General features: G+C 37.2%; 1 protein-coding gene across 2 annotated transcripts in view; it reads left to right on the forward strand.

The window, feature by feature from the left end:
• Positions 1-12,675, forward strand: part of TOR1AIP1 (torsin 1A interacting protein 1) — a 47,778-nt gene that overhangs the window by 2,357 nt on the left and 32,746 nt on the right. For both annotated transcript variants that reach the window (XM_055582836.1, XM_055582837.1), the window contains exons 2-3: positions 729-806; positions 7,052-7,111. In XM_055582836.1, the coding sequence (XP_055438811.1) occupies positions 729-806; positions 7,052-7,111 (138 nt within the window). The remainder of the gene's footprint in view (positions 1-728; positions 807-7,051; positions 7,112-12,675) is intronic.

Genomic DNA, 12,675 nt, shown 5'->3' on the forward strand with positions numbered 1-12,675 from the left:
TGGACTGTAACGCACTAGGCTCTTCTGTCCATGGGATTTCCCAGGCAAGAATACTGGAATGGGTTGCTATTTCCGTCTCTAGAGGATCTTCCCTACCCAGGGGTCAAACCCGAGTCTTCTGCATTGGCAGGCAGATTCTTTACCACTGAGTCTCCAGGGAACCCCTTAATTACACATTTCTGAAGGGATTGAAACTGAGTGGGCCCCTGTGAGTCTCCAAATTGTTTGGAGGCAGTACACCAACCATTATGACCTTCTCTGAGTTCCAAATGGCAGGTTCCAACAGTTGCTAATCAAGGGAAGAACAACCAAGAAGTCACCTGATGCAAGATTAAAAGGCCCAGACTAATCATCAGGATTAGGAGACTGACCACCTGAGATGAGAGTAAGGGAGTGCAGACCCTGCTCACACCCTTATTTTGTCAGACACCCCACCTTTGACCCACTTATAAAAACTCTCATGAAGTCCTCCGGGGAAGGGACACATAGTTTTTCAAGGCAGAAGCCTGGTGTGTCTCCCTTTGCCTGGCAAAGTAGTAAAGCTATCCTTTTCTGCTTCACTCACAACTCTGTCTCTGGGATTTGATGTGGCACCCGTGCACAGAGAGACCAAGTTTTCATAACAGAATGAATTACTTGCGTTTCTGTTTATATATTGCTGTTAATATACATAATCTCTACTCATTTTGCATATTGTGAATTTTACAATTGTTATGTCTGTTCTTTAGAGGATGAACCACCTTCACAAACTGTTTTAAGCCAAACAGTCACAAAGAAAGCTATCAGGAGAACACAAGAGACTCCAGGTAAGAAGAGTTGAGTTTGTTTTTTCCAACCTGTCAGCTTTTTTTATGTATAGATTATAGCCTATAATTATTGGGTTATTGGATTATTGGGTCAATCAGGGGTCCCAAATCATACCTCATTCAAAGTTTCAGTGAATCTTATTTTTAGGTTGTTAAATTGAATTAAGCAATAGTAGCATTTGTCAGGATAGATGTACCTACTTTTTTGGTGAGGAAACTGGAGCTCAGAGTAGCTGACTTTTCTCTTAAGATTACTTGCTCTGTAACTGAGCTAAATTCAGACCTAGGCTTGTCTTCTCCAAAGCCCCTTCACTTGTCCCAAGTACCTCACAGTCACTCTCCCATGGAATAATTAGCTGCTCAGTAAAGCTTGTTAAGTGTTGAATGAGTAAGTGTCATGTAAAATGGATTAAATGGTCTGCATAGTAAAATCATGATACAATATAATCAATATCAATTTGATACTCTATTTTATTAAATCTAAGATCTCATCAGTTGTAAGATACATCCTCTTCTTGGGCTTCTCTGATAGCTCAGTTGGTAGAGAATCTGCTTGCAATGCTGGAGACCGGGTTTGATTCCTGGATGGGGAAAATCTGCTGGAGGAGGGATAGGCTACCCACTCCAGTATTCTTGGGTTTCCCTGTGGCTCGGCTGGTAAAGAATCTGCCTGCAATGCGGGAGACCTGGGTTCTAACCCTGGTTTGGGAAGATCCCCTGGAGAAGGGAAAGGCTACCCACTCTAGTATTCTGGCCTAAAGAATTCTATGGACTGTATAGTCCATTGGTCACAAAGAGTCGAACACAACTGAGTGTCTTTCACTTTCACTTAGGAGGAAAAAATGCTGCCAGTTAAGGGTAATGTGCCTTAGATTGTATAATATATCCCAATTTTAGAGATGTTAAAGTATAGAACTATTTGCATCTTAGTATCAAGTGGCATTAGGCTACATTTGATAGTCAGATCAGATCAGATCAGTTGCTCAGTCACGTCCGACTCTGTAACCCCATGAATCGCAGCACGCCAGGCCTCCCTGTCCATCACCAACTCCCGGAGTTCACTCAGACTCACGTCCATTGAGTCAGTGATGCCATCCAGCCATCTCATCCTCTGTCGTCCCCTTCTCCTCTTGCCCCCAATCCCTCCCAGCATCAGAGTCTTTTCCAGTGAGTCAACTCTTCACATGAGGTGGCCAAAGTACTGGAGTTTCAGCTTTAGCATCATTCCTTCCAAAGAAATCCCAGGGCTGATCTCTTTCAGAATGGACTGGTTGGATCTCCTTGCAGTCCAAGGGACTCTCAAGAGTCTTCTCCAACACCACAGTTCAAAAGCATCAATTCTTCGGCGCTCAGCCTTCTTCACAGTCCAACTCTCACATCCATACATGACCACAGGAAAAACCATAGCCTTGACTAGACGAACCTTTGTTGGCAAAGGAATGTCTCTGCTTTTGAATATGCTGTCTAGGTTGGTCATAACTTTCCTTCCAAGGAGTAAGCGTCTTTTAATTTCATGGCTGCAGTCACCATCTGCAGTGATTTTGGAGCCCAGAAAAATAAAGTCTGACACTGTTTCCACTGTTTCTCCATCTGTTTCCCATGAAGTGATGGGACCGGATGCCATGATCTTAGTTTTCTGAATGTTGAGCTTGAAGCCAACTTTTTCACTCTCCACTTTCACTTTCATCAAGAGGCTTTTGAGTTCCTCTTCACTTTCTGCCAGAAGGGTGGTGTCATCTGCATATCTGAGGTTATTGATATTTCTCCCGGCAATCTTGATTCCAGCTTGTGTTTCTTCCAGTCCAGTGTTTCTCATGATGTACTCTGCATATAAGTTAAATAAACAGGGTGACGATAGTAGCCATTTTAAAACCTATTTTGAAAAGCAAGGGAAAGGATTAAGTTCAGTTATTAATGCATAGTATCCTTTGCTTTATGGTTCTGTTTATTTTTAGTTTGCTCTTCTTGATATTAGGAAATCCACAATAATAATGACTGTAGCTATTGAAACTGATTATCTGTGGCTTTTTTTTTTTTAACCTAAATCCTGACTTACTTCCTTACCCATTCCTGCTAATAAGATTATGCTTTGTAGTTTAAACTATTCTGTTTAGAGTAAATAAATATCTGGTTAAGGATCAATTCCAAATAACACACCCTTTATGCTTAATTCCTTGAACAGCCTATGTTCCTGTGTTAAGATTAGAAACTATTTTAGAAAAGTGCTTTGAGTGATAGGCTCTATAATCACATTTTTCAGGCCATTTGAGAAAACTATATTCTTGAAATTTTATTTACAGTAGCTTTAATTACATGACGCTTATGCCTGGAAAAACAAAAGTTTCTCATTTTTAAAATCTACAACAAAAATAAATAAAATCTACAATAAATTTATAAAATTTATGGGGTTAAGTAAATTGATATAATGAAGACAGTTGAGCACCAGCCTATAGACCATACAGACCATTATAAAACTATTAAACAATAGAATGTCTCGTACAGTCTTTTGGAATTCACATTAAGCTTGTATTTTAGGACTGCTGTTGAGGTACATGGCTGCATAATGTTGTGCAAAGAGCACTGGACCTTGGTCATATTAGCTAGCCATGTTGACCCTCAGGCCTTTATCTGTATGACTTAACGTGTCCTAACTCACAAGCTCACTGCAAAAGTGAAACAGTGCTTGCAAAATCACTGAGTATACAGTAAAACATGGATATAAGGTGGGTTTGTTTTTTTTTTCCTCACAGCACTTTGCAGGCAGTGTGAAGTTCATAAAATTTTGCTTAAGCATTTCTTTTTCTGACAAATCTCATGCTATGGTTGATAATGGAAAAGACAAAACATTTCCCAATGTAGATGGTAGATTGATGGAACTCATGCACATATTACCTAGAATATATTGTGCTACAGTATAACTAGATATAAAGATATGTGCATTTTGGGGAGATTTGAGATACTCTGGGTTCTTTTACTATAAAAGGTGCTTTTAAAAATCATACTATATCTAGTACTTGTCTTGGTCCTCTGTCATTCCTCTTAAAAAAGTAGAATGTTTAGGAAAGTCATTGAACGCTTGTAAAGTCTGTCTTTACAAGCTTTGTAAAGTACTGAATATTCATTGGAAGGACTGATGCTGAAGCTGAAACTCGAGAACTTTGGCTACCTGATGTGAATAACTGACTTATTGGAAAAGACCCTGATGCTGGGAAAGATTGAAGGCAGGAGGAGAATTGGATGACAGAGGATGAGATGGTTGGATGGCATCACCAACTCTGTGGGCATGAGTTTGAGCAAGTTCTGGGAGTTAGTGATGGATAGGAAAGCCTGGCTTGCTGCAGTCCATGGGATCGTAAAGAGTAGGACACAAGTGAGCAACTGAACTGAACTGAAAGTCTGTCTAGCAGAGGAATTACTTAAACAGGAGTCAGTTTGATGGAAAACTACTTTAAGCGCAAGTTTAAGATAGGCCCTTCCTTGTTTGAGGGAATATTAACTGGTACAACCACTATGGAAAACATTAGGAGGTTCCTTAAAACTAAAAATAGAGTTGCCATATAATCCTGCAATCCCGCTCCTGGGCATATACCAGGAGAAAACTCGTAATTCAGAAATATATATGCACCCACAGGTTCTTAGCAGCACTATTTACAATAGCCAAGACATGGAAGCCACCTAAATGTCCATCAACAGATGAATGGAATAAAGATGTGAAAGTGGTGTGTGTGTGTGTGTTTGTATGTATGTATGTGTGTGTGTATATATATGTATACACACACATGTGCAAAATGGAATAATACTCAGTCATAAAAATGAATGAAATACTGCCATTTGCAGCAACATAGAAGGACCTAGAGGTTATCATATTACAGTGAAATAAGTCAGAAAGAGAAAGATATATATATAGTATCACTTGTACATAGAATCTAAAATATGATACAAATAAACTTATTTACAAAACAGAAACAGATTCACAGACTTGCAGTTACCACAGGGGCAGGAGGGTAGAGGAGGAATAAGTTAGGAGTTTGGGATTAGCAGATATAAACTACTATATATAAAATAGATAAACAACAAAATTCTACAGTATAACACAGGAAACTGTATTCAATATCCTGTAATAAACCATAATAGAAAAGAATATGAAAAAGAATATATATATATATATATAGAACTGAACCACTTTACTATACACCAGAAACTTAATAATACAAAATTGTAAATCAACTGTACTTCAGTTAAAAAAAATATATAGGCTCTTCCTCCTCCTTGAGAATTGCAGACTTTCAATTCAACTTTGGTTTTCAAAATCGTGGTGTAATTGTATATAGGACCACTGGTGTGGTCTGACAAAACTTTATCCAAAAATGTCCTTAAAAATGATGACCTATACCAAGGGACTTCCCTGGTGGCTCAGCTGATTAAGAATCCACCTGCGCTGTGAGAGACCTGGGTTCGATCCCTGGGTTGGGAAGAACCCCTGGAGAAGGGAACGGCTACCCACTCCAGTATTCCTGCCTGGGAAATCCCATAAACACAGGAGCCTGGTGCGCTCCATCTAGTCCATGGGGTTGCAATAGAGTCAGACATGACCGAGTGACTAAACAACATTTTGTCATGAACATTTGATTCTCTGACTGCTGTAATTACAGAATTCATTCTCCAGATGTTTATTGAGCACCTACTTTATACTAGTGCCGTTGCTAGATTCTGGGGGTGCAGTGGTGAGCAAGAGCAGCAGACAAGGGAAGGAGATTGCTACGAAAGAAGAATCCTTGTTATTTTATTCCCTAATACCCCTCTCTGCTACTCTCTCTCCTTCAACCCCTCTTACATAGGGCTATGTATTTGGTAGAGCATACAAGAAAAGCTTAAATGAAAAGATGGGGTCTGAAATAGTAATTGATATCTATAGATTAAAGTTGAGTTTTAGGTTTTAATTAAACCTGCAAAGGATGGGAATATAGGGGGGAAAAAAGAGGAAAGTCATTGTAATAATAAGAGTAACGGACATATGTGATATTTCTTTTTAAAGCTATTTATGTAAGTTCTAAATATGTGTTATGTAGAATGCTAACAACTGATACATTGCATAGACTCTTAGAGCTGGAAGGTTTAGGAGAGTCATGCACTCAGAGTTTCTATCAGTGTAGGTGTCCCTCTGTTAACATCCATTCATGCACTGTTGATCATCTGCAGTGATGTGGAAATCACTCCCTCCCCATCAGTTCTGTTTTGGAGACAACACTAATAATTTGGTTGCTTTTGTTTTTACCGTTGAACTAAAAGCTACTTTGCTGTAAATTTCTCTTGATCTTAATTCTGCCTTTCGAGCTACATAAAATCAACTTAATTACTTCTCTATATCTCTGTCTTTAAGATGTACAAAAACATGCTCAATAAGTATTTTTAGAACAAATAAATGGATGTCCCTTCAGGATTTCTCTTCTTGATACTGTGAAGAGGAAATGGGGTTAAGTCAGTTTTATGAGAACAAACATAGGCAGCCAATATAGTCGAGAGGGGGTCAGTGATAGCTGGTTCAGAGCATGGTTTTTGCACTTCTCACGCAAAGGCAAACATACTGCTTTTTTTATAGATACAAATGAAACTAAGTGTAATATAATCCAAATTTAAATATAGATTGGGTTTTATATTATGTTGTGCGAGGCTCTTTGAGGACATACACCTTGGATTTCTAGGCTAACATTAACTTATTATTTAATGGGATTGGCTTCCTCATTAACCCTGTGCCATTGAACTGTAGACAGTCTGAAATAAATTATGGCTAACATTAACATGATTTTTTTAAATTAGAGCTTGTATTTCCTGAAACACACAAGGTTAAATAATTGGAGGGAATGTATTGACTCTTAGGAAGTTAACTCTCAAATCAAAGTTTGACATAAATAATCCACAGTGAGGGTATGCCACAATGGAATAGATAATTGAGTTGGTGCTATGGTACAGATTTTGGTTCTTAATTGAGACATTTAGAAGTTTTATTTGATACTCCTTTCTTTTTATACAAATATGGTCTGGCGAGAAAAACTGCCAAATTTTACATCAAACCCATATGTTTTTCATGGCAGCAAACCTTTCTCTAGTTTGCTATTGTATTCCCATACTTAGCATAATGGAGAGCTCAGAAAAAAACTTTGCTGACTAAATAGGTGATTGTATAATAAATCTAATATGTTAGACATTTTATATATGTATTTTATTTTTTTCTCTTCCCATATTAGTGATGAGTGAAGATCCTCTAATCAGCTTGCGTAGACCTCCTCTAAGAAGCTCAAGATCTGGTAAGAGATTGTTTTGTCTGTTGGTTCAGCTTTCTCATATTTTTAAATAAGGTACTTAACATGTATTTATTGGAAAAGGCAATGGCACCCCGCTCCAGTACTCTTGTCTCTGGAAAATCCCATGGACGGAGGAGCCTGGTAGGCTGCAGTCCATGGGGTCACTAAGAGTCAGACATGACTGAAGCGACTTCACTTTCACTTTTCACTTTCATGCATTGGAGAAGGAAATGGCAACCCACTCCAGTATTCTTGCCTGGAGAATCCCAGGGATGGGGGAGCCTGGTGGGCTGCCGTCTATGGGGTCGCACAGAGTCGGACATGACTGAAGCGACTTAGCAGCAGCAGGAACATGTATTTATATGGTTCGAAATTCAAAATTTCTATAAATATACGATGAAAAGTCTCCCGGCTCCCTTCGTTGTTTGTCCACCCAGTTTCCTTAAGCAACCAGTGTTGTCAGTTTCTTAGGTAGTCTTCCAGAGATATTTTATGGAGATATAAGGGAATTCATGTATAAATCATCCTTTCCTGTCTTTTTTAACCCACATTTTAGCCCAATAATTACTCTTTTCTGTACCTTCTTACTGTTGATTTTTACTTAAAATATATTGAGACATCCTTCCATATAAGTGTATAAAATAATTTCTTCATTCTTTTTTAGCAGTTGCGTCCTTGTATGTTGCTATGATTCTTTTTGTTAGCAAAATGGTTTTAAATTAATGTCAGGGACTTTTTATTTTTCCCAGTATAATACTAATAAAAAATTGAAGACTGAGGCTTTGTGGCTCAGGGCTATAAATTTTTCCTGCCTTAACTGCATTTCTTCCCTTGTGGCTCAGCTGGTAAAGAATTCGCCTTCTATGCAGAAGACCTGGGTTTAATCCCTGGGATGGAAAGATCCCCTGGAGAAGGGAAAGGCTACCCACTCCAGTATCCTGCCTGGAGAATTCCATGGACTGTAGAGTCATGGGGTCACAAAGAGTTGGACATGACTGAACAACTTTCACTTTAAGACCTTAGAAGAGTATTGCCTTTAAATTGATTTCATGACTATGAAAGAAAACTAGGAATGTCATTCCAAGAGATCTACTTCATTTTTAGAGTTTCCCAGCCCATAAGGGTGCTTTATTGTGGGAACTAAAAAAGGAAACATTTACCTTCACATGAGGTTTCTACTCCTCAGTTACTCTCTTTTAAAAAGAGTTAGGTTGTTTGTTTGTTTGTTTTTTTCCTGATAGATGACTGTCCTTTTAAGTGATAAAAATCTGTTAAGGTTTTGATGATGAACCTGTGGTAAAGAACCATATGATGCATTTCCTTTTAAGCACTAATCATTTTGTTGCTATCTCTCTTGCAGATTTGGCACACAAAACAAACGGAAATACTAAAATTAGTGAATTAGGTTTGTTTATCTCTAATTCTTATAGGTTCTCTTTGAGGCTTCGAATTAGCAGTAGAATACAGGAGTACTTTCATTTGGTCACTGGCTTGAAAATATTACTTTGTTCATTATTTCAGCTTGAGGAACAGTGTCTTTATGACCAATAGCCTTGGTTTTTATTCTCTGAAATTATGTCCTTTGTTATATTATTAAGTTCATGTAAGAAAATGTCATAACCTATATTTTAGTTTTTATTAGCAGTTGTTAACACTATCACAAGAAAAAAGATAACAACTTACCAATTAAGTTTTTTCTTGCTTTAGAAAGTGAATTGGAAATTTTTCTGTAGTAAGTTGTGTCCTTTGCCATGTTTGTTGAAGTGGTTTATATTCTTTTCAGGATTTGCCTTGATATAAGACTTGAGCTACCAAGATCTGTGGCTTTAAGTGAACTTACATTGATTGTGGTTGGACTTAGTCTTAAGTTACAAATTTTCTAAATTTGGAGATGAGTCAAAGGAGAGAAGCTTCATTTTTCTTTATAAATAGTTGCAGCTTGGTTTAAATTTGTCTTCCACTTAAGCTCAATTTTTTTTAGAGACTTCAAAATTTATAGTGTCTGGGTACTGAAAATGATCCTTGTAGTATGCAGCTTATCATGTGTACTTTTACCTACCAGTTTCTCAAATGCTCTATGTAAAAACTTAAAAAAGAATTTTTTTTTAAGTCATAGAGTCTTAAATAGAAGCAAACTTGTAGATGAAATAATCTAGTACTTTTCTGTTCTTTCTATGCTAGATTTAGAAATTATTTCTGTAAGTACTTTATAATAAAAACTAACTTTAAAAAAAGTACTTTCCAGCTTAAAGGAAATTTCTGTGAGATCAATAATGACACCCCTTTTTCTTCCCCAATAGTAATGCTAGTAAATCTAGAAATGTATAAAATGGCTGTTCATGGAGCTTGAACATTTGTGATATTTCCAGACTATTCTTTATTCTCTTCTTGCTGCGCCGCTCTCTTGTTCTCCAAAGCATAATTGGCATTGAATAGTAAGGTATCTATACCGGGGATCCCCAGAGTACAGCCTCTGAGTAAAACCTGACGTGTGGTCTTGTTTTTATACAGCCTGTAAGCTAAGAAAAATTTTTACATTTTGTGGAATAAATATATATATATGTATACACACGCATATGACAGAGACCTTATGTGGCTAGAGAAGCCTAAAATATTTACTATTTGGCCCTTGACGGAGAAAGTTTACCCATCTCTAATTGCATTAATGGCAGACCTAAAGAAAGCAAATCACCTAAATTATCATTTGTTCTAAGAATAAATTCAGAGAGTTAAATAACTGCTTGGACGTAGATTTATGTCCACACATAGATTGAACATTCCACACTAGGTTTTACTGACAACACAAAAAGGAGACACAGTGACTCCTGTCTTCTTGGAATAAGAAAGCCTATAGTAGAAATATCCTGGGACTTTGTATTTTTCTTTAAAACTGTGACCAGACAAAAGAAAGTGAACAGGAAGTGATACAGATAATGGTTGATGTCTACCAGAGGAGGTGGTTTTAAGTGATCTGTTTTTTATAACAAACAAAAAGACCTTAAACTTCTGAAAGTACCTTTTCCTAATTGGTTGAAACTGTTAGAAAAGTGACACCTCCTTAATAGCACATTTAATTACTGCCATTTGTCTAAAAGCCACAGCCTTTGTAATTTTTTTTAAATAACCTTTTTTTGGTTAGGATATTATTGCTCCAAATAGAATTCTAATGTCTTGAAAGTTTTCGCATGTGTGTAGGAAACAGTAATACTTAAAAAAAAAATTTTTTTTAAATGCTTTAACTTCCCCCATGTAGCAGCCAAGAAGTTTAGAATAAAGGAAGCTGAATGACAAAAGAGGGAAATGAAATTAAAAGCTATATAGTCATAGATACTGCTGATTCATCATCAAATTGTATTTGGATATTTATACATTCTTTGCCGCTTGGGTAAAAAAATTGTTATAAGCATTATAATAGTGGTATATGTATATGGTAGAGAAGAGCCCTACTCTGTGGAAGAGGTCAGGAAGGTTTAATGGCTATGGCATTAGAATTTTGAAGGATGCAGAACAGGCAAAATGAGAAGGAGAGTTATAAATACTACAGTTTGTCTTGTAATAGAATGTCACTCTTTTACGTTTAGAGTTCAGGCAATGGGAGAAACTCCTCTACGTTAGAAACAACACTCACATTAAGTGCGGCTCCTTGAACTATCTTGTGGTAAATGATTTTCAGAATGACATTCTCAATTGGTAAACTTGGGTTTTTAGAGTGAGAACTATGTTTTAAAATGTGTATACAACCAGGACAAAAGCCTATTACAGTGAAGAGTATTTGTCAACTATATAAAATGTATTATTGTTTAAGGTGTCTTAATTCATAAAATACTGCTGGATTATAAGGCACAAAATAATACTGATTTTGTTCTTAGTGATGTTACCATGATAGCCTTGCTTGAAAAATAATTTTTTATGTCTTATATAGTGCTGATAAATATTTACTGTTAGGAACATGGAATTCTAAAGAAAGGATTTTTAGACCCTATATTAAAAGTCTTAAAAGTGTTCAAAACTAGATTAAATCCATGATTTATTTAATACTTCATATTAAAAGTATTAAAAGTAAGTGCAGAACTCCCTTATAGAAGCTGATTTAAAAATACTTCTAAATCCTTCATTGTGCTAATTAAAACTAATTGACATAACTAACATAAACTGAAAAAAGGGAGATTGAACTGTAGGCAACCTGGTATAGGAAGGATTGATTATTAGTTAATTTGCTCTAGACAATTGACACAGATTTGCAAAAGTATTGTGGAAATATATTTTATCAGGATGAAAAAAGAGGGATTACTGTACTGTTTGGTTTTTTCTGATAGTTTGGTGAATGAATGTAAATTTTCAACATACTTTTATTTCCATTAATAGATTCAAAAATCAGTTCAGCCTTAAATTTTGCTAAAACAAATAATTTTTGAAATATATAAAACCATAATGCCTCAATATGAATGTGATTTTAACAAAGCTACTGTATTACATTTAGGTATTGTTGAAACCTCTCATTTTAGAAAGAATTCACTTTTCAGCTTTCCCCCCATTTATTCATTTACTCAAAAAATTATTGATGGAGACTTTTTAAAAGGTTCCACATGTAAGGAGCTCGGAAGTCACCACTTTAGCCTAATAACAAGTCAAAAACTGACAACTGAAAAATCAACAACTCTTCTTAGATCCATAAGAGAGGAAATGACACAGGTCAAATCACTGCCCCCAAGGTTGGAGAAATGGGCAAATACAGGAAGTCATAGCTTGCTGGAGCCGAAACTCACAAGTGGAAGCCTCTGCGGGAGGTAGTGCTGGGTAGGAAAACCTGAACTGCAGTTCATGAATTGTTGGATGTTCTGTGTGGACAAGTCTGAAGAGTTAAAAAATTTCACAGGACCCAGTCTATGGCGGGCCCCTACTGTGTTGTGAAATTTACCTCCAGAGGCTCAGCCAGGCTCACATTAAAAAAAAAAAAAAAATCCCTTCATACTTCTGCAAGGTAGAGGGAGAAAGGCAGCATTTTGAAACATGTCAGGGTATTCTGTTCTTAACAAGACAAGCCCTCAAGGAAATCTCGTTAACTGGAGCCTGTCCGTCTAGTCAAGGCTATGGTTTTTCCAGTGGTCATGTATGGATGTGAGAGTTGGACTATGAAGAAAGCTGAGCGCCGAAGAATTGATGCTTTTGAACTGTGGTGTTAGAGAAGACTCTTGAGAGTCCCTTGGACTGCAAGGAGATCCAACCAGTCTATCCTAAAGGAGATCAGTCCTGGGTGTTCATTGGAAGGACTCATGCTGAAGCTGAAACTCCAATCCTTTGGCCACCTGATGCAGAGTTGACTCACTGGAAAAGACCCTGATGCTGGGAAAGATTGAGGGCAGAAGAAGGGGACGACAGAGGATGAGATGATTGGATGGCATCACCAACTCAATGGACATGAGTTTGGGTGAACTCCGGCAGTTGGTGATGGACATGAAGGCCTGGCGTGCTGCGATTCATGGGGTTGCAAAGAGTCGGACACAAATGAGCGGCTGAACTGAACCGAACTGAACCTACTATATCAAAGCCCAGCTCACTTGAGAGAT

Source organism: Bubalus kerabau, chromosome 5 (genome assembly GCF_029407905.1).
Source record: "Bubalus kerabau isolate K-KA32 ecotype Philippines breed swamp buffalo chromosome 5, PCC_UOA_SB_1v2, whole genome shotgun sequence".
NCBI classification, from domain to species: Eukaryota; Metazoa; Chordata; class Mammalia; order Artiodactyla; family Bovidae; genus Bubalus; species Bubalus kerabau.